The sequence below is a fragment of the Dama dama genome, chromosome 4, assembly GCF_033118175.1.
Source record: "Dama dama isolate Ldn47 chromosome 4, ASM3311817v1, whole genome shotgun sequence".
NCBI classification, from domain to species: Eukaryota; Metazoa; Chordata; class Mammalia; order Artiodactyla; family Cervidae; genus Dama; species Dama dama.
This window is the reverse complement of record NC_083684.1, coordinates 22,003,666-22,029,264: the sequence shown is the minus strand read 5'-3', so window position 1 is coordinate 22,029,264 and position 25,599 is coordinate 22,003,666. Positions and strand designations below refer to the sequence as shown.

At 36.0% G+C, this 25,599-nt stretch overlaps 1 protein-coding gene across 4 annotated transcripts in view; it reads right to left on the bottom strand.

Annotated features, from left to right (window-relative positions):
* PHKB (phosphorylase kinase regulatory subunit beta) overlaps positions 1 to 25,599 on the bottom strand; it is a 218,252-nt gene that overhangs the window by 94,512 nt on the left and 98,141 nt on the right. For all 4 annotated transcript variants that reach the window (XM_061138445.1, XM_061138447.1, XM_061138444.1 and 1 more), the window contains 5 exons: positions 18,464 to 18,559; positions 17,103 to 17,300; positions 15,212 to 15,269; positions 14,360 to 14,437; positions 12,320 to 12,478 (listed from right to left, as the gene is read on the bottom strand). In XM_061138445.1, the coding sequence (XP_060994428.1) occupies positions 12,320 to 12,478; positions 14,360 to 14,437; positions 15,212 to 15,269; positions 17,103 to 17,300; positions 18,464 to 18,559 (589 nt within the window). The remainder of the gene's footprint in view (positions 1 to 12,319; positions 12,479 to 14,359; positions 14,438 to 15,211; positions 15,270 to 17,102; positions 17,301 to 18,463; positions 18,560 to 25,599) is intronic.

The window sequence follows — 25,599 nt, the reverse complement described above, 5'->3', positions numbered from 1 at the left end:
CAGGGGGGTTTGGGGGAGAAGGGATACCTGTATATGTACGGCTGAGTCCCTTTGCTGCTCTCCTGAAACTATCACAGCATTGGTAATCAGCTATACCCCAACACAAAGTAAAAAGACAAAATAAAATAAAAACAGGGCTGCGTTTTACACATATTTATCCCAGCATAATATTAACTTGAAAAAATTACAGCCCATCTATCATAGCTTTTTAGGTGCTGCTTTTAGGCAGTGAATAGTTCTGAAAAACAGAAGGGAGTCAACCCCAGAAATGACAGTAAATTCTTTGCAGCTTTGGGACTGTTTCTCAGTGTATTTCTATCCTGGGGTAATTTCAGGGCACATGTACAGTGTTATCTAACAGACAAAAAACAAAGGTGCCTTTAGAAACTCTTGGAAGATGTTTTCCATAGTGATAAAAATGAAAATAGAATAATAAGAAAAGGAGGAGAAACTGAAGCCACAGAAGCCGCCACAGCCACTGCTGCCTCTGCAACGGCACCCACAGCATCATGATGTGCTTCCTCCATTCCTGCACTGTTTAAGCATTTCACGTACCTTAATCCTCAACATGCCCTTATCTTACAGATGGCAACACGGAGGCATTGAGTGGTTAAGCAACTGGCACACGGCTAGAAAATGACAGAATTTAGATTCAAACATAATAGTCTCTTCAGAGTCTCCTGACCACTTATTAATCTTGCCTTTTAAGAACACTTGATATTCTATACAATGGAAAAGATAACCAAGAGGTGGAAAAAATAAACAATTTGGGCCTTGATATGTCATCCTTTTCCTACTCCAATCAGGAAGTGTATTATAGGATATTCTCTCTCTTTGAAAAAAACATACTTTTGCAATTTAAACCAAGTCAACATGGGCTTGATTATGGCAAATATCGGCATGTAATTTCAATTTATTAATATTAGTTTAGTTTATGATGCAGGGTTGATTAATACAGTGATATTCTAAATAGTAGCATATTATTTCCTCTTCTTATTTGTCTGATCACTGAGATGTGAAAAAATTTTCATTACCAACAAGCATTTTACATAATTAATGTTTCACTGTCATTCTATAGAAATGAATTGTATCTTTATTACTTTGTTATTTATAAATGATGACAGATAAATTAAGAAATCTTATATCCTTGGAAAGCATAAGTGCTACTTTATCAACAGTGATATGAATCAAATAGACAAACAAACCTTGAAAAGCTTATTTCTTTGCATATCCTTCTCATTTTTCTTTTTGTACTATACCTGTATATCTAGCTTCATGTACCAATTTATACCACCTGTTCATCTGTAACCCACAGGCTGTATGATTCTTATTCATGTCTACACCACACTACCTAGCATAGCTCTGGCATCTGGTAGGCACTCAAGAGACTTATTAAACAAAATAATAAATTGGTGGGTTAACAAATCTGGATACATTAATTGCCATAATCATTAATTTCCACAAGGTAAAAGTGATAAATACTTTAAAAGATCAAGTTAAAAGTCATTCCTCCCCACCCTACTGCATTGATTTTTATCATTCAGGAGGCAAAAACAGAGCTCCTCATTGTTCCAACTATGGCACTGGTTTTCTGCTAAGATCACTGCAAGAACTCACACCTGCCCAACTACAGAACACTTAAAAAATAAGAAGGATAAAAGAGCAATGTCTTTTACATTTCACAATACAGTACCAAATCTCACAGAATCAAGTATTTCTATTAATATAAATAGGGACAGCTGTTTTTAAACCTTTAGAAGACAGATTAGGTTCATTAATATCTGCATTTTTATACACAGAAAAGGTTTATGAAATATGTCCTTGGTTTATCTCAATAATTGTTGAGGGTAAAAAGAAAAAAATCCTTAGCTGCAGTGATACATATTAGCAATTCATATATTAAGAAATGAGCTATGAAAAAAAAGAAAATATAGATCCTCATTCTTATACATTATACCAAAAAATCCCCAATTTATATAATGTTCTTAACTCAATTAACAGGGATCTAATATATAAAGATTTTAAATTTACTTCATCAAAAAACAGCACAAGTTGGGGACTTCCCTGATGGTCCAGTGGCTAAGACTCCAAGCTCCCAATGCAGGGGGCCTGGATTTGATCTCTGGCCATGGACAGAGGAGCCTGGCGGGCTACAGTCCATGGGGTTGCAAAGAGTCGGACACAACGGACAGACTAAGCACAGCACAGGGAACTAGATGTCAAATGCAACTGAGACCCAGTGCAGCCAACTCAACAAATAAATAGATAAATAAATACGTCTTAAAGCAACAACAGCAGCACAGGCAAAGTTTAAGGGCAAACTAGGAAAATACTGAGAGGTTAAGTACACCTAATATACAAAACATTCACACAGACTGATGATAAAAACTATAAAACCAAAGTTAAGTGAGCAAAGTAAATAACTAGGTAACTCAGAGGACCCAGAAATGACTGAGAAATGTTTTTAACCACCAGCATGCAAATAAAAACAGGACACAAACCAGCACCTTAACATGCTAGTAAAAGTTTTACTTTTAATGAGCACACTTAATGCCACAGAGGTTATATGTGACTTCTCCATAGATCAACAGTTTGTCGGTCATGGGCTGCATAACCTTGGGAGAGTTGCTAAATTCTCCTGAGCTGCAGTTGCAGCATATAATACCCATCTCATCGAGAAGACAGGAGGATTACTTAGGATAATACTTGTAAAGGGAAGAGCACAGACTATGACAGATTTTAAGGCAGGTATTATTTCAGGGCAACAGTCTGACAATATACACATAGAGTCTTCTCAGGCTTGAGGCATCACTGGCATCATGTTCAATTTTACTAATATATTCAGGGGTAGGATCAAAAACTTGTATACGATTTTTCTAACTCTAGTAGCAATTCAAGCAAAAATTTTAGTTTTAAGAAAGTCGTGGAAGAAAAATCTTTCAAAGTGCAACTTTTAAAGCAAAACTCTATTACATGTACTTTCAAGATGTTAGTGATGCCTACTGCACAGAAATCCTACGTTAGGTCACTAGTGAAATCACATGCATACCATAAAAAAGACAACAAAAGTGCTAAGAAATTGATGTCTTTCTGCTTGAAGTTTCCTGGAGGGTGATAGCTGGAAAAGCTCTTAGCAACCACAGTGTAGAAATAAGCCTGTATATTTTTTTATCTCTTTAACTTTATCACTAACAAAACTGTGGGTTACACTGAGCAAGGTGTCAACTGTATTTGAATTTCAACAGACCAATGAAAATCAAGACCTCAGTTTCTTATGTCCACACGCACACTAGGGGGCACTTGATCACTGACTTGAAACAGATTTCCAGGGTCAATCAGTGGTTTTTACATTTGAGGTCAATTGGTCAAGAAATATCATGAATAAAATCAAATACAAATGGACTTGTCTTAGTTACAGACATTGGGATTAGACTAAGCAGCATATCAGAATATCTAACCTGCCCTCACAGAGACAAATATTTCCTAGGTTGACACATTTGATTCTTGTTGTAAAGCTACTGTGTATCAATCACAATGACTAGCAGGGAGAAGACCTCTATAAATATCAGCTGGTTCACTGAGTAGATGAATGGTTAAGAAGCATCTCGGGATACATTTTCTTCTTGTGATGTTCTGTGACTATCAGAGTACGTATAAAGAGAGCCCATATGCATCCTTACTTGCCTGTTTAACAATAACTATGAAACATATTTTCACAAGTACTATTTTCCAAATGGTGGCTGAAAGGAGGAAGGAGGGTAGAAAGAAGGGCAGGAAGTAGAAGAATCATTTAAGTATGTATTTGTCCCACAGTAAATGCTTCAGTATATTTTCTCTTCAATCCTTAAGACAAAATAAAGAAACTGATGATCAAGAAGATAAGAAAATTCAAGACACTTAAGCAGTAAGTGGTAGAACTTCTTTCCAAATCTTAAACTGTCTAGTTTCTAAGTTCATGGCCCCAAAACTCTTGATCTTGATCTTTCCACTACAGTCCAAGAAAAACATAAAGAAAAGGAAATAAGGAAGTGAAACTAAGGGAAGGAAGAAGTGGATGAAAAACATAGTAATGTCAGAGAAATAATCAGTATCACATGGTTAAAAGTTTGGTGGGCATTACAAATCACTTAAAGTATAGTTTCTACTGGAAAATAAATTGAGTTCCAAAAAATGACTTACTAAAGAACTTTAGGAACTCAAGAATTAAAGTTTGGGAACTTCATATGCACATAACATCTTATATATTTTAAAATACTGCTTTGTCTATTTCATCATTTTAAAAGTCTCTTGTTAACACTTCCAAGGAAATTAAATTAACATCCATCCTCAAAAGAAAAGAATCCTTTGTGAAATTCAAAAAAATTTTCACTCAACTGAACATTTTAGGACTTTGCATGCATTGCAGAAAAAGCAATATTAATTAAAAAGCTCAGTAATTCAAGTATAATCAAAGAACATGCCTGTTTTTAACTCCTGATTTGTATTAATGTTTTCAAAGCATCTATCCTAAAAAATTCTTCTGTTCACCTATCTTAATTTACAAAGTATGTAAAAGCTCTAATCTTTATGATTTGGGATCTTACGGTAGTACCTAAATGAGGTCATCACTATGAATGTCAGATGTAAAGGGTAAAAATAGTTGCATATATAGTAGTCCCCTAATCTACAGTTTCACTTTCTGCAGTTTCAGTTACCCGTGGTCAATCACAGTCCAAAAATAATAAATGCAAAATTCCAGAAATAAACAATTCATAGGGCTTCCCTTCCCAGGTGACACTAGTGGTAAAGAACCCGTCTGCCAATGCAGGAGAGTTAAGAGATGCAGGTCCCATCTCTAGGTCGTGAAGATCATGGTGGAGGGCATGGCAACCCACTACCCGGAGAATCCCATGGACAGAGGAGCCTGGTGGACTATGGTCCAAAGGGTCGCACACAGTAGCTGGACACAACTGAAACAACTTAGTATCCATGTGCACAGACAATGTTTAAATCCTGTGCCTATGTCCTGAATAGCATGATAAAATCTAGGGCAGTCCTTCTACCCAGTAACCCCAGTCATCCCAAGATCTCTAATTATGGACATGGTCTGCTCCTGACATTGAACCATCAACATTGTCAAGGCTCCATGATCCAGGATTCCCAGAAGCAGATGATCCTACTTCTGACATCTCCTCAATAGGTCAAGAGAAAACTAATGCTATGTCACAAGGCCTACATCATTCACCTCACCTCATTTCATCATGTAGGCACTTTATCATCTCACATTATCACAAGAAGAGGTGTTAGTACAATACAATAAGGTTTTTTTCTTTGAGGGAGACCACATTCCACAACTTTTATTGCAGTATACTATTAAAAATTATTAAATTATAAAATTATTCTTTTTTATCATTAGCTATTGTTGCTAACCTCTTACTATGCTTAATTTATAAATTATACTTTATCATAGCTATGTATGCATAAGAAAAAACATAGTACATATAGGATTTGGTATTCTCCATGGTTTCAGGCATCCACAGGGGGGTGGGTCATAGAATGTATACTCGTGGATAAGGGGAGGGGGGCTATTATTTATTAAAAACACAAGCTCAAGTCTGGAGGTCAGGCTTTTTTCCAAAGCTAAACAACTGATATGCTAGTTTCTCTTTAAAAAAAATATTGAATAAGAAAATATAGTAAAGTTAAATAATGGTTTTGGGAAAGTTTTAAAGTTATCATTAACTGTATGTTATCTTACATTACTCTAGTTTGACCTCAGAAAGATTTCAATCTAAAGATCACGATTTTCAAATGACTTTTATGTGATAAATATTAAGGTTATTTATGCAAAAAACTCAAAAAATTACATGGCTTTCTACAGACTCACATGAACATTTTATAAACTTTCAAATGCAAACAAAAATTAAAGGTATAACTAATGATCATTTTATTCTAAGTCAAATGTTATATCTGAAATAACATTTTATTTGGTTTAAAATAACATGTTTGTGGTTTATTTACCTATTTCACAGCAAACTGACTTTCTAAAAGTCTAAATTTTCTAATGATAAAAAAATTATTGTAATAATTAACTATTTTCTAAGAACACAGTGGGTAGTTCAGGTCTTGGGCCAAGAAATAGCGTACTGAGTCTTTCTGCTCTAACAGTGAAATAAAGTCACATAGCTTTGTCATATATTATTCATTAGGGTAATGTGTGTGTTAGTTGCTTAGTCGTGTCCAACTCTCTGCAACCCCATAGACTGTAGCCCACCAGGCCCCTCCATCCATGGGATTCTCTGGGCAAGAACACTGGAGTGGGTTGCCATTTCCCTCTCCAAAAGGAACCATAGAAAGAAAGAAAGTGAAGTCGCTCAGTTGTGTCCGACTCTTTGCGACCCCATGGACTGTAGCCTACCAGGCTCCTCCATCCATGGAATTTTCCAGGCAAGAGTACTAGCGTGGGCTGCCATTTCCTTCTCCATCATTAAGGTATACATAGAGCAAAACATTAAATTTCACCTGAATTAGTGAAAGCCATATATTATAGAATATTTTCAGAGGTTTATGTTGTATTATTTCCATATAATTCCAATTAACTGCCCACAAAATATTGTTAAGCAGATATCCAACTGAGGGTCCTTTAATGAATAAGTAAGACTTTGTTCGTAAATGTGGTGGCTGGAATCTTAACATCCATAGAAACTGGATGGTTCTTAGCGAGGGCGCAGGGAGGGAGGGGCAAGAATACAACAGTCAAGAGCAACTAAATGATTCAGTCTTCCGAGATCTTATTCATTTTAACCAGCGAGTTGTTAACCAGATGACACACAGCTAGGTCAAAGTGCTAATTAATATGCAGCATCTCTCTGTTTTTTTTTTTTTTTTTTTTTTTTAGCAGGAGATAAGAATATGGATTTGTAGCTTGCAACACACCTTTTGCAGGTTCTCTACTGCCTTTTTAGAAGTACAGCAGGAAAAAGAGAAATTGACTATTTCTTTAAAGATTTTCTTATTCAAAATGGTCATGAAACAGAGATGAAGGCATGATCTGGACTATTTCTGTTCACTCTGATCTTAACAGAAGAAAATGCTATCTCCATTCAAAACCTGTCTACATTTAATACATTTATCTTGGAGTAACGAAAGTTCAATTTTTTTTACTGATTGATATTTTCAATCCTCTTTATTTTTAAAGCTCAATCTGCTTATGTAGAATATGGTCAATTCTGTATTCCCAATTAATTAGCCTTCTTACTTTTATCCTGAGACTTCGCTCAAATAGCAATCTTTCTAGCTGTATCAATCACAGGCTGGATATATAGCAAAAAGCAGGATGAAGGCAGTTTAGATCTCAAATTATAGCCCAGGTACCAGTTTTCAGTCTCATGCTCACAGGAAAATTTCATCATGCTCACCTGTAATTTCCAAGCATAGTATACAGAAACTTACGATTCTTATGTTAAAATTCTTGTCTTAGGTTTACTATTCCTCTTCCAAAATATGTTTTATTTCGCTTAGGCTTCTTTGTATTCATGATAACAAGATGGAAATAAAATTCTAATTACAGATAACCTTAGCAACTTGACTTGATGCTAAGAAAACTACTTCATGTATAGATTTTTTTCTTTCAGAAACTCAAAGCAAAATCTGTATAAATAATATCAATTCCTTATCAAAGAACTGTTCCTTTAGAGAAGAACATTTTTCAATAGGCTCTTAAATTAGCATTAAGTAAATATGGAGACCCAGAAAATACAGTTAGGAAATGCGCAAACTGAAAACAGCAATAACATAATTCTCTCTTCTTTGGTTAGCTTCTGTTTGCTCCTATATATCATTGTTTGCATGCACACTCAGTCACTAAGTCATGTCCGACTCTGTAATCCCATGGACAGTAGCCCACCAGGCTCCCCTGTCTGTGCGATTTCCAAGGCAAGAAAACAGGACTGAGTTGCCATTTCCTTCTTCAATGTATCATTCATGTAAATCTTAAATCGGAAATCTGGACTTGGAAATATTTTCCCCTAGTGCAATGTAAAAAAAGAAACCAAGGTGATTACTCTTATAGCACCAAGAAGTTCAGGTTTTAGGCAGTAATGCTAAGAACAATAAAGACAGTAACCGTATTTCACACAGTAAGCATTTCTTTTAGTGCAGGTACAGTATTTACAATCAGCCTGCTTCATAGACTGTTTGTCATAAAAAAATTCTGACTAATACGATAACCTTTTTAATGGAAATACTAATAATGTTAAAAATTTTATCAAGGAATGGGGCACAGGAAGATGCATAAAGCTTTTTTGTGTTCATTAAATTAACCTTCATTTAAATGTGTCCGAAGACACTAGGCTGAAGTTTTAGGATAAGCTGAAAAATAATTCTTCAAAAGATTATGAATAATGGCCCCATTATTCCTCCCTGTTACTGAGTCAACTGCCAACACGTATTTATTGGAAAGAAGAGAACTCTGATATACCTGATTTCTTTTGCAAAGTGGATGACGATAGCTATGATAAAGCTATGATAAAGCATGGTTGTTATACTAAGTTAGAATTGTATTACATTTATAAAAGAGACTAAAAGTTTCCATAGCCTTCTGTTAGGAACCTATACACTAAGCTGAATGCAGCCCCTAAATGATCATAGTGGTACCCACACACCTATTTGATTTTCTTCCCAGAAACTGTCCATCATCATTTGGTTCAATAGACATATTAATATATTTTTAGATGATAAGAAACTCCAAGATGAAAACTCCCAAACTCATTCTATAAGGCCACCATCACCCTGATACCAAAACCAGACAAAGATATCACAAAAAAAGAAAATTACATGCCAATATCACTGATGAACATACATACAAAAATCCTCAATGAAGTTCTAGCAAACAGAATCCAACAACACATTAAAAGAATCATACGCCATGATCAAGTGGGGTTCACTCCAGGGATGCAAGCATTCTTCAATATATGCAAATCAATCAATGTGATATACTACATTAATAAATTAAAAGATAAAAACTACATGATCATCTCAATAGATGCAGAGAAATCTTTCAACAAAATTGAAGACCCATATACAATAAAAACTCTCCAGAAAATTGGCATAGAAGGAACCTGCTGCTGCTGCTGCTGCTGCTAAGTCGCTTCAGTCGTGTCCAATTCTCTGCGATCCCATAGACGGCAGCCCACCAGGCACCCTCGTTCCTGGGATTCTCCAGGCAAGAACACTGGAGTGGGTTGCCATTTCCTTCTCCGATTCATGAAAGTGAAAAGTGAAAGTGAAGTCGCTCAGTCGTGTCCGACTCTTAGCGACCCCATGGACTGCAGCCTACCAGGCTCCTCCATCCATGAGATTTTCCAGGCAAGAGTACTGGAGTGGGGTGCCATTGCCTTCTCCGGGAAGGAACCTATCTCAACTTAATAAAGGCTATATACAACAAACCCACAGCAAACATTATTCTCCCTGGTGAAAAAGTGATAGTGTTAATCTCTAAGATCAGGAACAAGACAAGGGTGCCCACTCTCACCATTATTATTCAATATAGTTTCAGAAGTCCTAGCCAAGGCACTGAGCAAAGAAAAGGATAAAAAGAACCCAGACTGGAAAAGAAGTAAAACTCACTGTTCGCTGATGACAAACATCTATACACAGATTTTAATATATTTTTTATATGTGTATAGATGTTTTCTAACCCTAAAAAATGTCACCAAAAAACTATTAGAGTTAATCAATGAATTTAGTAAAGCTTCAGGATATACAAATAATACACAGAAATCCTTTGCATTTCTATACACTAACAATGAAAAGTCAGAAAGAGAAATTCAGGAAATAATCCCATTCTCCACTGCAACAAATACCTATAATAAACCTACCAGAGGAGACAAAAAAGCTGCATATAGGAAACTATAAGACAACGATGAAAGAAATCAAGGACAACACAAATAGATGGAGAGATATACCATATTCTTGAAATGGAAGAATCAATATTGCCAAAATGACTATGCTGCTCAAAGCAATCTACAAATTCAATGCAATCCCTATCAAACTACCAATGGTATTTTTCATGGAACTAGAACAAAAAATTTCACAATTTGTATGAAAACACAAAAGACTGTGAATAGCCAAAGCAATCTTGAAAGAGAAAAAGGGAGCTGGAAAAATCAACCTTTCTGACTTCAAGCTATACTACAAAGCTATAATCATCAAGACAGTATGATACTGGCACCAATACAGAAATACAGACCAATGGGACAAGATAGAAATCCTAGAGATAAACTGATGCACCTATGACTATTTATTTTTGACAAATGAGTCAAGAATATACAATGGAGAAAAGACAGCCTCTTCAGTAAGTGGTGCTGGAAGAATTGGACAGCTACATGTAAAAGAATGAAATTAGAACACTTCCTAACACCACACACAAAAATAAACTCAAAATAGATTAAAGATTTAAATGCAAGGCCAGAAATTATATAGCTCTTCCTTGATAGCTCAGTTGGTAAAGAATCCACCTGCAATGCAGGAGACCCCAGTTCAATTTCTGGGTCAGAAAGATCTGCTGGAGAAGGGATAGGCTATCCACTCCAGTATTCTTGGGTTTCCCTTGTGATTCAGCTGGTAAAGAATCTGCCTGCAATGCAGAAGACCTGGGTTCAATCCCTGGGTTGGGAAGATATCCTGGAGAAGGGAAAGGCTTCCAACTCCAGTATTCTGGCCTGGAGAATTCCATGAACTGTATAGTTCATGGAGTTGCAAACAGTTGGAGGTGACTGAGTGACTTTCACTTTTATTTTTAAAGGAATATATAGGCAGGAAGATTCCCTCTGATCCACCTCCCAGATTAATGGAAATAAAAACAAAAATAAACAAATGGGACTTAATTAAACTTAAAAGCTTTTGCACAGCAAAGGAAACTATACACAAGATGAAAAGACAACCCTCAGAATTCGAGCAAATAATTGCAAATGAAGCAAGTGACAAAGGATTAATCCCAAAAATATATAAGCACCACATATAGCTGAATATCAGAAAAACAAATAATTCAATCAAAAATGTGCAGAAGACATAAACAGACATTTCTCCAAAGAAGACATACAGATGGTCAATAAACACATGAAAAGATGCTCAACATCACCCATTATTAGAGAAATGCAAATCAAAATTACAATGAGGTATCACCTCATACCAGTCAGAATAGCCATCATAAAAAAAAAAAAAAAAAAACCCACAGAAAATAAATGCTGTAGAGGATGTGGAGAAAAGGGAACTTCCTGCACTGTTGGTGGGAATGTAAACTGACATAGTCATTATGGAAAGCAGTAGGAAAATTCCTTAAAAAACTAGGAGTAAATCTACCATATAACTCAGCAATCCCAGTACTGGGCATATACCCTGAGAAAACCACAATTCTAAAAGACCCATGTTCTCCACTCTTTGCTGTGGCAATATTTACACTAGCCAAGATATGGAAGCAACCTAGATGTCCATCGACAGATGAATGGATAAAGAAGATGTGGTACATATACACAATGGAATATTACTCAGCCATTAAAAAGAATGAATTTGAGTCAGTTGTAGTGAGATGGATGAACCTAGAGCCTCTGATACAGAGTAAAGTCAGAAAGAGAGAAACAAGTATATTAATGTGTATATATGAAATCTAGAAAAATGGTACTGATGAACCTAGTGGAGAATAGACTTGTGGACACAGCAGAGGAAGGTGAGAGTGGGACGAACTAAGAAAGTAGCATTGACACAGAAACACTATCATGAGTGAAACAGTGGGAAGCTGTTTTACATATGTTTTACAGCCATATGTAACACAGGGAGCCCAGCTTGGTCCTCTGTGATGACCTAAAGGGGTGAGATGGGGGAGTGGAGGGAGGCTCAAGAGAGAGGGGTGTGTGTATGCTAAGTTTCTTTACTTGTGTCTGACTCTGTGTGACCCCATGGAATGTAAACCGCCAGGCTCCTCTGTCCAAGGAATTCTCCAGGCGAGAATACTGGAGTGAGCTGCCACACCCTCCTGCAGGGGATCTCCGCCCCCCACCAGGGGTCCAATCTGCATGTTGTGTCTCCTGCACTGGCGGGCAGGTTCTTTACCACTAGCGCCATATGTAAGTAAGACCCATTTGTGTTGTACAACAGAAACCAACACAACACTGTAAAGCAATTTTCCACCAATTAAAAAAAACAAAAAACAAAAATCTCCCTCAAGGCCTCTTGACAGCATGAAATACCACCCAAATCCAAAACAAATGCCAACAAAGACATACTTATTTCTAAAAACTTGACAATAAGGAAAAAAGAAAAATTCCCAGTCTTCTTCACTTACCCAGGAGTTTTGCAATGATATAAAGGGCTTGTCCCCAAAGAAACAGTTTTCCATCACGGCCACAGTTGCTAGGGAATCGCTTCTGACTACCAGGGTTTCTTTTTTCATGTTCTACAAAATCAGCTGGCACATAATAGTACTTTGGTATGACAGGATAACCTATGGAATTTAAAAATAAGTATTTAAAATATAACCAATCAGTGTCCTCCCTGAATTTTCCCTTCAAAGACAGAAAGGTTGTCCCACAATAATGTGGGAAAAGTTTCTTTACTTTAAAACTAATTTGACAGCATATGTTATAAATTAGCCATAATCTCTCGTACATAATCTCATGTACATAATCTCTTCTAACAACATTTAACACCTTAAAGTGAATTGATAAATATAAAGTATGCAAATGTTTAGAGCTACAGAAGAAGCTATTTGTAATAGGATTAGTCTGTGGAAGCTTTACAAATGAGATACTATATAATCTTAAGTGAAGAATTGTAACCCTGAGCAATTGCTGAAAGCAAAGAAATCCCCATTTTAAACATTAAGCCCATTATCTACCATTCAATATCATTGAAGAGAAAAGAAAAAAAAATCCATCTTCCTCCCATGACCAACCCATTTAAAAATATTTCTTGGTAGAAACTAAAAATTATTTAAGACTAGAATCTCTGTGGATGATATCAATGAGGGGAAACCAACTTTCTAATAGTGCTACAGAAGACTTCTGTATCATCAGCCCACAGTGAACTTAATTTTTCTAATAATACTGCACAGATTTCTGTAAAATTTGCTTCTTTATTCATGCACCAATCAACAGTGATACCTCTGTCTAAAACCAGTGAAAAGGTCTAAGAAACACAGAGAATAGTTTCAACATCTCTCTTTCAATAGGATGAAGCCTAAGTGTGATACACAAATTATTACCTCAATGCATCAATGATTTTTCACTGAATACTAAAAGACCTGATTCAGGGATTTTAAACATATTCATTACAACATTCATTACATTATGTCTCACACTGGACTAGTGGTTATTTGGGGCATAAGGACAAAAATGACTTGTTTTAAATATTAACATTTATTTGAAATTCAGTGTTTTCCATAATCATTTTGCTACTTTAACATTATAAATATCTTAAAGGGTGAGCACATAATATAATGACTCTAAGATATTTGTGGAAAACCCTGAAGAATATCATAAACTTCATGTACGACAGGAATGGGGCCTACTGCCGTGATTGCCAGTTTGTGCACGTCTGTAAGTCCATCCGTTTTTTTAATCAACACACCAAAATTTTTAACTTCCAGATGTTGTTATTTTACCAATCCATTCAAACACCTAAGATATCTGGAACTTCTCCTTTGGAATTTTTTTGAGAATTATTTTTTGAGTCATATAGAAAAATCACTTATGTTTCCTTTATGGTCCCTGCTGGTGCTTAACTGAAACCAATATATTACTCATAAGCCTGGACCTTCTGACCAGTTCTAGGATACTAAATCCATCCTCAAAGGATGACATTTTAGAACTATTGTAGACATTTATTTCAAAATAATGTGAAAAGCCCTGGAAACATCTCCAAAGAGGAGGCCAAAATATTCTTGGTGGTGGTAGGACCGTTAGGCTAGAGCCTCCCTACGTGGCCCTCTAAAGGGGGCAGCATTCGTGAACAAAGCATTTCTGGTGACATGGATAAAAATTAGTCATTTTTTATTATCATCATATTACATACAGTGAAGGAGTTTCACAGTAGGTAACAGATGAAGAACCCCTGCACACCTGGCAAACTATTGGGTAGCCACTATAGCCATGACCTCTTAAAATTCATCTCCATCTCCATCTTTTGTCTAATGAGCTCCTTTTATAAAAAATAGTTTTATTATAACAAGTTAAGAGATTACTCTTTCTAATCCATTTGCAGCCCCATTCATTTTTTCAATTGAATATAAACTGTTCTGTTTAAAAGGCAATCATTTATACACTTCAAAGGAACATTAAGGAAACACTGGTAGAAAGAATGTCTCGAAAAAGCATCCCAACTATACCTTCTGTGGTGTGATGAAGTACTGGAGTCAGAAGATCTTGATACTCTTTTACTTGCTTGGGATTGCCTCTAAAAACACCTAAAATGTAAAATACAAAATCAATAGCATTTGAGCTCAGTAAGCATCATAGAAATTTTGCCTTAGAAAAATTACCCCAATTGTAATTATTTTGGTAATTTTGTATGTAAATAATAAAATGGAAAAAGGTAAAGCAAATAAATATATATGATAGTCTTCTGGGACGCTGATTTTAGAAGATCATGTTAGCATTCAGAACTAAAATCTGAATTTTAATCAAAATTTCTCTGTTCTTAAGTGTAAATATTATAGACAGACATTCACAATGTCATAAACTGCAGTATTCATAGTTCTTATGCATAAAGATTATTTGTAAATATGAAAATATACTTGTATCATTTTTAAAATCCTTCAAAGTATTTTTTAAATTCTTTAAGTGATTTAACATTAACTCAGAAAGCAGAAGGGTAAGTGAAAGTGAAAGTGTTAGTCACTCAGTTGTATCCGTACCCTCCAGGCTTCTCTATTCATGGGATTTTCCAGGCAAGAATATCGGAGTAGATTGCCATTTTGTTCTCCAGGGGATCTTTCCAACCCACGGATCAAACCCAGGTTTCCTGCATTGCAGGCAGAGTCTTTACCATCTGAGCCACTAGGGAAGCCCTAAATGATTTAACATTAACTCAGAAAGTAGAAGAATAGCATATAAAAATGTAAAGTAGTTAACATCACTAATTGCAGTCTATTTTGCTAGCTGAAAGGAGTCATACTTTATTTCTGCTCTTCTTTAAACTACTTATTTCCTACAGTTTAAATTTCAGGAGAAAAACTCACCATCAATCATCATGTAAAGGAAAAATATGGGAAATTCACATTCAATGCCATCAAACAGCTAAAACAGAAAATAAAAACATTAAAAATTTCATGAACAATTATTTAGAACAATTATATTAGAACAATGATATTAATTAGAACACTTACATCATAGGAAAGTTTCTTTTTTTTTTTTAGGAAAGTTTCTTGTAATAAAAAAACTGGATTGATTTTATAAGTACTTTCTTCTTTTTAAAAAAGTTTTCTCAGAATTCTTATTATTCAAAAGCTCATTCATTTATTAACCCATCACACAGTAGTCATTCATTCAATAAATATTTACTTAGTAATGCCAGGCATCACTAGACAGAGGGCTATGGAGATAAAAAAGATAGAAAATCTGCCCTAGTGGAGAAATAGTCATATAAATAAAACAACTGCAGCACATTACAAAATGTCTATATATGGTATATATCAAGAACCAAGAGCATGAAGCATCTGAGCCTGCCCAGGGGGTCAGGAAAGGGTTGATAGGAAAGGAAATGCTTCGGTTAATGCTTGATGAGTCTCTCTGGGGAGATGAGCTACAGGAACTCCACAGAGAAAAAAGAGCAGTATAAACCAGAGATGCATTAAAGGACGCTGTCTGTTAAAGAAACCAACAGCAATCCTGTATTCCTGGAACAAGCAAAGAAGCACTGAAAGCTGAAGTCCAACTAGGACTAGCTCGACTAGTCCCCAACTAGAACACAGATGCTCTTTAGAAGGGACAATGAGAGAGGCATCAGGAGGCAGGTAGGGAGGGGTTTGGAGTTTTCTTTTTTAATGATTTTCAATCTACCCCATTAAAGCATAGTCTTCAGCAATGTTACTGGATGCTTACTTTTCTGGGAGGTTTTATAATCTTCTGGGAAGCTTAAAAACAGCTAGAATAAATGCAGATGTATAGTATGTATGCATGCTTAGTCACGTCAGTCATGTCTGACTCTTTGCTACACCATGGACTGTAGCCCGACAGGTTCCCTTGTCCCGGGATTTCCCAAACAAGAATGCTGGAGTGGGTTGCTATTTCCTTCTTCAGGGGATCTTCCCAACTCAGGGATCAAACCTGTGTCTCCTGTGTCTCCTAAATTGCAGGCGGACTCTTTATCACTGGGGAAGCCCCACTTTGGTGCGGGTGGAGGAAAAGGAAAGTGATTTACTCTGAGATATTTGAGGCTTGAGGCTACACTCATGCAATAGAATCTCCTGTCTTGAAATATCTTCATTCTTTGAGAACTTTTCCATGTTCTCAATGGAAAATGATGGACGAGGGGTCAGAGGCCATTCTGACAAGTATTTACGAAATGGACTCCCCAAAGGGTCTTTTACTGAAGTAGCTGACAACGACTGCTGCGTATTTATTTGAAATATAAAATCTTTAAAACTAAATGTTTAGAGGAGTATATTTTAGAGGGAAGTGCATAAGTGAAATAAAAAAGAGCATTTGCTTAACAGATTGAAAATTAGGTCACAAATAGATATTTTCTATTATCTTAGACAAATGGTATAGTAGGCATGCAAAATATTGAAAGTGCAAAAGAAAAATTACTCACTTAATGAATCAACATGACCCAATATGAGCAAATGGGCCTTCACATTAATGTTTATCAAGTTTACTATGTGCCAAGCACAGTTTTAAATACTTTTATATACATTAATTGATTTAATTCTTATAAAACCTCAATAATAGTAGGTACTAACATTATTTTTACCAATGAACAATATTATATACAGAGAGGTTAATTAACTTGCCCAAGGTGAGACAGCTAATGAGTGGCAAAGCCATAATTCAAAGACAAGAAGTCTGTCTTCTGAATCCGTGTTTTTTTATCATTCTGTTATGCTATCTGATATGGAATATTTTTGATACCTTAATTTCAGCTGGTTTGTAGTAGCGTCTATTGGGATCTTCCAATGATGTTCTATATCCATCTCTCAAGAAACGCTTAAATCCATATTTTCCTTTTAATTTTCTAATCACTTTATCAAGCGTCTGGCTAAAGAGAACTTCATCATCCAAGGCAAATGCAGGATAACTGATGCAGGGGAGCAGGGCAGCATCTGTGTTCTAGGGGCAAGAAGAAAAAGAAGGGAATATAAGTGCCTATAGAGATATGATCAGCACAGCCCAAGGAGACTCACAGAGATGTAAAGCCGCTAAGGTTATCTAACGGACAGTGAGACTGCTGTGCTTCAAGGGACAGACAGGTGTTTATATGGCATGGTTTAGTGAACCTTACAGAGGAGATAAAACTTTATTCAGCTACAAGGAGTATTTTCAAGGTTCAACACTGGACTCAAATTTTAGTACATTACATCACTGTGTACAAATTTTCACCAATAATTAATCACTACAACTAGTTTGTCATAACAATTTGTTAATAATAGTGAAAACCAGAAAACAATCTAAATGTCCAACAATTGGCTTAGTAAAGTAGCAGCCAATAAAATTTATATTACAGAAATGTTTACTGACACAGAAACTTGTCTGTTCAAAGAAACAGGTTATCAAGCATTATGAACAATATTCTTCCAGTTTTGTAAAATAAAAGTATTATATGTGTATATAAAAATACATACAAACCCAAATGTATCACCCTAAGATTATAATTGAATAGTGGAAAATGAGTGGATATATTCTTATTATTTGCTTGTTTGTAAACTCTATTTGTCTTCTACCATAATCTTGTATTACTTCTATAAAATAGTTATCTTAAAATAACTAAATTATTCCATTTCGGGTATTTTCAAGAATAGAGCCATGAATTATCCCTACAAAAATTGGCAATCAGGTACTATATAGGCCTATAAGAGTTTATCAGATGAAGAAAAAGGTGAGTAGAATGAGAGAAAAGAAATAAGGAAAGCAATCCTATTCAAAAGAAATTTAACTTATGAAAAATATCTTTCTACATTTCTAATATATAATATTCCATGACCAAAAAAAAAAATTCATTTTGGTATACTGTTACTACTTCCTCAAAAAGAAAAAAATATATATGTAGTTCTCTACGGCTCTACAAAAACTGAAAAGACAAAGCCGCTTTCTCCACAGCTCTGCTCACTTCCTGAACATGACCTCCACAGGCCAGAGGAGGGAGTGGCAACACTGTCTCTCCTCACCTCTTCTACCAACTTCTCACACTTCGGAGCACTTTCTTGGATAAAGGACAAAACTACACAACAATCATAAACAACAGTTCACATTAATTTATTATAAAAATATCTCACATGAGATCTTGATTCTCTGGGTAACAATGAGCACAAAGTTTGCCGGTTGCGATTATGGGCATCGAGATCCACAAATATAACTGACCAAGAACAGCCCTGGAATGAGAGAGAAAAAATTTTCCTGTATTAACATAAAAGAACTTGTAGAAAACTGGGCAATCTGACCAGACTAAATTTCACATTTATACATCAATGTTACCTTAATTTACAAAAATAATATAATTAAAAAAACAAAGACAAGTAAAGAAAAGTTTACAAAAATATTAACATTGGTTGCATTTGAGAGTGGCATTACAGAAGATTTTAACTTTTTACATACCTTTAAGTATTGCTCAGATTTCTTGCAATAATAAACTACTTTTATAATTTTAAAAAATAAATGTTATTTTTATATTTTCCCCATCCTGTCAGTTGTCTTATAAACCAAAATGTATTTATCACAAGATAACTAATAAAGGATATTTATTTTAATAAAAATAAAAAATAATTTAGCTAACACTTCTAACAAGGAATTAAGAACTAATTTGGATTCACAAAATCTGAATTGTACAGACCTAATAAAGAATGATCAAACTAAATGAATTGAGATATCTAGAATTTCTGATATAAAAACCACTTGATTAAAATATGAAGACAGAAGAATCTCAAATCATAATGTATATAATACTTGCTATTATTCACCATGTGTAAGGCAATGTGTTTTGTGCTTCACATGGATTATCTTGTTTAATCTCCTTATGTGGACATAAGTGTCCCCATTTTACTGAAAATGATGCTAAATCTTAGTATAACAGAGACAAGGGTTCAAAATTAAGTCTCTGACACAGAAGCTTTCATCTTAAGTTCTACATTAGGTAATTTCCCACACTAAAAATTATCTTTCAAGTAAAACCCAAAAACATGAATAAAAAAATCAAATGAACATAAAAACCAAAAGCTTTAATAAAAAAACCAAGTGTAACAAAAATGGTAACTGGTCTCCTAACCAAGTTAAAAAAAATTTACTCTTTAGCCATTAACGCTTTCCATCTTCAATAGTACAGCTGTTAAGTAAACATGGCTTTGTCCTTTTATTAACAACCTAGATATTTTGAAAACACAGAGAGTAAAATTGGAACACAGCAACTGCTTCCATTATAAGAGAATACTCAGGAAAAAACATGAGAAAAGGAAGAACACTATCACAAATTTTACGTTGCTTCATTACCTTTCTCACCAATTTCAAAGATGCATTTGCCCTGAAGATAAAATACGCTGACTGAAAGAAAAACCTAGTAGTACTAGCCCCTAGAACCAAATACCACACTCGTTCTGTGTATGAACACGGGTTAACAGGAAAAATGTAAACAGTATTAGCTCATAAAACAAAATGATTTCTCAATCCTAATATTATTTCTTAAATTTCTCTTAACTCTGACAATAAATGAACAAGGAATGAATGAGGCTGTCTCTCAACCAGATCACTGCTAAACTGTCTTTCTATTATTTGCAAGTCCCTACTTGTCATCCCTACTGACAAAATTGAGTCCAGCAAACCTTCATGCAGTAGCTGCCACTGTCAGAGTAATATGCCCTCTACTTTGAGGGCACAAGACAGAACATGACCTCTGATACCAAGGAGCTGGCCCAGGTGATATACAGCCCTAAATCAGATGAATATTAAACAAAACAACACTGCACATGGCAATACATGACTAAGTACCAGGTGAGTGAACAAATGCTGAAGTTTACAGCAGAAAACAACATAGCAAGCTTGGGGTACTTCATGCAAAAGGTGAGGACCAGAACTAGGATCTGAATTTGGGGGCAAGGCGGGGCAAGTAGAGCAGTTAGAACAAAAGTGCAGAGAAATAAATATGTATGAGACATTGGGAGTCAAATGAATATACAAAAGAAGGGGACTTATTTATCCTTAGGCTGATAATTAAAGTTAATTACATGTTAAATCAGTCTACCTTGAATTGAATTTTTTAAAAGATGCAATCTAAGTAGGATAATTTATAAGTAATGAAGTGAAATGGCAAATTTGGCAATTCTTGCCACCATTTGATTCAGATAAACAGCCAATTTCTATTTTCTCTCTCTCTCTTTAGTTGCTAAGTCGTGTCCAACTCTTGCAACCCCATGGATTGTAGCCTGCCAGGCTCCTCTGTCCATGGAATTCTCCAGGCAACAATACTGGAGTGGGTTGCCATTTCTTTCTCCAGGGTTCTATTTTCTAGTCAGGAATAAATCGTTTATCTAAATTCACCAAAGTACTTGTTCAGATCTCTTCCTCTGCCAGCCTCTAAGAAATGTGTGCAAAAAGAAAATAATCCATTATGTCACCATATTTTTACACTAAGATCAAAGGCTAGTAAATGATATTGTTTGACTGTCATCTAAAAACTGCACCATTGCTTTTAGGTATATGGCCTGGATTTACAGAAGAATAAAATTCACCTAAAAAAACCACAAGCATTTATTTCTATTCAGAAACAAATTTTTAAAATAGTCACCAAGGAAGCCTACATAAAGAATCAATTATCACCTACTTTAAATTATCAGACACATTAATTTTAGGCCTGCAAATTTCAAAGAAAGCTAGGTATGTTCATATTCCTTTGAACACTCTACATAATATGAGCAGTCTTTTTAATTATCACCTCTGAGATTCTGACCTCAGCTCAATTTGTCAGTCTCTTGATCTTTCCAGTTAAAGACAAGAATATAAAAGGATGCTTATATATATAAAAACTCCAGAGTATCTGATTAACTTTGGATATTTTATTTTCATCTTTCACTTCCTGAAATTATAACTCTGCTGTAATATCCTGACTCTATTTAAAGTCCATAGTTTAAGACTGACAGTTCAAACTTTACCTCAAAACTGAGTTTCTCTAAATGTTTTCTACTATACACACTACAAAATGATTCAACCTGACTTGAGTTCCAGTGGTTCCAGTGTACTAAACCATCTATCCAGGTCTCTATGACCACAACAAATACTTCTGAGATGGTACCTATGATAAGGTGGCATCTAAACTAAAGCAGGATGGGACCTGGGACCTATGCTGCAGTTCTGGCACCTGGACAAAAATCTCCTCAAAGAACAAAATACAAAAAAACTACAAGAGACTAAAAATAATTGTGCACAAGCAACTGGGGTAAATTCTGGACAAAAGATACAAAGAAACCATGAAACCCAACTGCTACTTCTGAAGAGCTTGGAGCAAAATTAGGGCACTGACCGGCAAGCTCCCTGCAGACACCACCACCAAAGGGGTGGGTAAATCACCTAAGTCACCCCTCAGGCCTGATCCCTGGACACACCTCTAACGTAACAACATATAAAGAACCAGTTTGATCCCCCACAGCCAATGAGCAAGGGAACATGTTACTTGTCCTTGCTCCTCCCTGCTGCAGTAAGGAACTCAAAAAAGCCTTGCCTGAATTTCTTGTCTGGTTTATGATCAATTCCTATTGATTAAGAAGGCCAAGAAACCTGGCAGGTAACATGACCATAAGATGACCCCTTTATTCTCAATGCAAAGTGAAATGATTTAAAGTGCTACCCAGGCCTTTCTTTTTCTCATTAGCAATTTCTCCGAACCTGATCTAATGCGTGTACTATCCTCAAAGATAAACCAAGATGAAACTGATCAGTATATGTACCATACATGACCTTTTCTATTCTCCTGGAAATAAAACCACATCACCATGATCAGGAAACTTTCTTATTTAGTTCAGCATTAGGCTGTCCTATAGCTCTTTGGCACAGCCTAGAGACATATTCTGCAGAAATGACTTTTACTAATTTGGAAACTGCCCCTCTGTACTATGGCAGTGGTGGAAGTGGGCATGTAAACAGCCAGCTTTTACTTACTGACCAAACAATAGATTCCAGCAGCCCCTCTCACCGAAGGAAATCCTACTCACATATTGTTAAAGGAATTTTCAGGCGATAGAGGGAGATGAACGTGAGTGTTAATTCTTAGGACTTTAGAAGAACAGAGCTGAGACTCAGATTCAAGAATCACAAAAATGTTGCTGATGTCTGTGACATTCACTAAGTATAAATTATGATTTACTTAAGTATTGTCAAATATTTATATATCACTATATTCATTTATATATCACTACATATATGGTCAAATACGAATAAATTTCTAAATGCTCAGTTCAGTTCAGTTGATCATCGTGTCCAACTCTTTGTGACCCCACAGCCTGCAGCACGCCAGGCTTCCCTGTTCATCACCAACTCCCAGAGCTTGCTCAAACTCATATCCATCAAGTCAGTGATGCCATCCAACCATCTCATCCTATGTCGTCCTCTTCTCATCCTGACTTCAATTTTTCCCAGCATCAGGGTCTTTTCAAATGAGTCAGTTCTTCGCATCAGTGGCCAAAGTATTAGAGTTTCAGCTTCAACATCAGTCCTTCCAATGCATATTCAGGGCTGATTTCTTTTAGGAAGGACTGGTTTGATTTCCTCGCAGTTCAAGGGACTCTTAAGAGTCTTCTCCAACACCACAGTTCAAAAGCATCAATTCTTCAGCATTCAGCTTTCTTTACAGTTCAACTCTCACATCCACACATGACTACTGGAAAAACCATAGCTTTGACTAGACAGACCTTTGTTGGCAAAGTGATGTCTCTGCTTTTCAATATGCTGTCTAAGTTGGTTATAGCTTTTCTTCCAAGGAGCAAGCGTCCTTAGTTTCATGACTACAGTCACAATCTGCAGTGATTTTAGAGCCCCCCAAAATAAACTGTTTCCACTGTTTCCCCATCTATTTGCCATGAAGTGATAGGACTAGATGCCATGATCTTACTTTTTTGAATGCTGAGTTTTAAGCCAACGTTTTCACTCTCCTCTTCCCCTTTCAGCCAAGAAGCCTTTGTTATAAACTTACTAGAAAAATTAAATTGATCAAATTTTCTTATTTTCTCCCAAACAAAAATATGTTTTGAAAATAGTTTCAGAGTAAAGATTTAAATGATGAGTCCTTTTTCTTTAAATTAAAGCAAATCTGGAAATTTTTTTTTAAATTATTTTTTAATTGAACGATAATTGCTTGACAGAATTTTGTTGTTTTCTGTCAAACATCAACAGGAATCAGCTACAGGTATACATATGTGCCCTCCCTCTTGAACCTCCATCCCATCTCCCTCCCCATCCCATACCTCTATGCTGATACAGAGCGGCTGCTTGAATTCCCTGAGTCATACAGAAAATTCCTGTTGGCTCTCCTATTTAACAGAGAGCAATGTCAGTTTCCATGTTACTGTCTCTATAAAATGAACGAAGGAATATGTAGAGACATACAATAACGAAAGTTAAAGGCATATTCCACCCAACAATTTCCCAAAATAAAAATTAATTTTTGTCTTCACTCAAACACCAAAGCACACAAAGGGCAAGAATTCATGAAGTAGATACCTCCTTCACAAGATCAATAGTTAAGAAGAAAATGGTGTGGTAAAAGGGTAGAAGTTTCCATTTATAGAATAAGTAAGTCCTAGGGATGCAGTGTGAACTAAATGGACTGGAATGGGCAAAGTGAGTTCAGATGACCATTATATCTAACTTCTGTGGGCAAGAATCCCTTAGAAAAAAAGCAGTAGCCCTAATAGTCAACAAAAGGAACCCAGTTGCAGTATTGAGTGCAATCTCAAAAATGACAGAATGATCTCTGTTTCCAAGGCAAACCATTCAGTATCACAGTAATCCAAGTCTACGCCCCAGCCACTAATGCCTAAGAAGCTGAAGTTGAATGTTTCTATGATGACCTACAAGACCTTCTAGAACTAACACCAAAATATATGTTCTTTTCATTACAGGGGATTGGAATGCAAAAGTAGGAGGTCAACAGATAAGTGGAGTAACAAGAAAGTTTGGCCTTGGAGTACAAAATGAAGCAGGGCAAAGGCTAACAGAGTTTGGCCAAGAAAATGCACCGGTCATACCAAACACCCTCTTCCAACAACACAAGAGATGACTCTACACCTGGACATCACTACGTGGTCAATAGCAAAATCAGATTGACTATATTCTTTGTAGTCAAAGATGGAGAAGCTCTATACAGTCAGCAAAAATAAGACCGGGTGCTGACTGGGGTCAGATCACAAACTCCTTTTCGCAAATTTCAGACTTAAATTGAAGTAAGTGAGGAAAACCACTAGGCCATTCAGGTATGACCTAAATGAAATCCCTTACGATTACACAATGGAAGTGACAAACAGTTTCAAGGGATTAGCTCTAATACAGTACCTGAAGAACTATGGATGGAGGTTCCTAACACTGTACAGGAGGCAGAGATCAAAACCATCCCCAAGAAAAAGAAATGCAAAAAGGCAAAATGGTTGTCTGAGGAGGCCTTACAAATAGTTGAGAAAAGAAGAAAAGTGAAAGGCAAATGAGAAAAGGAAAGATACACCCATCTGAATGCAGAGTTCCAAAGAATAGCAAGGAGAGGTAAGAAAGCCTTCCTGAGCGAACAATGCAAAGCAATAGAGGAAAACAACAGAATGGGAAAGAGTAGAGATCTCTTAGAAATACCAAGGGAACATTTCTTGCAAATATGGGGACAATAAAGGACAGAAACAGTATGGACCTAACAAAAGCAAAAGATTTTAAGAAGAGCTGGCAAGAATACACAGAAGAACTATACAAAAAAGACCTTAATGACCCAGATAACCATGATGGTGTGATCACTCACCTAGAGCCAGACATCCTGGAGTGCAGTCAATAGGGTTTTAGGAAGCATCACTATGAACAAAGCAGGTGATGAGATTCCAGCTGAGCTATTTCAAATCCTAAAGGATGATGCTGTGAAAGTCCTGCACTCAATATGCCAGCATATTTGGAAAACTCAGCAGAGGCCACAGGACTGGAAAAGGTCAGTTTTCATTCCAATCCCAAAGAAAGTTCAAACTACCGCACAACTGCACTCATCTCACACACTAGCAAAGTAATGCTCAAAATCTCAAAATTCTCCAAGCCAGGCCTCCACAGTACATGAACTGAGAACTTTCAGATATACAAACTGGATTTGGAAAAGGCAGAGGTACTAGGGATCAAATTGCCAACATCTGCTGGATCATAGAAAAAGCAAGAAAATTCCAGAAAAACATCTACTTCTGCTTCATTAAAT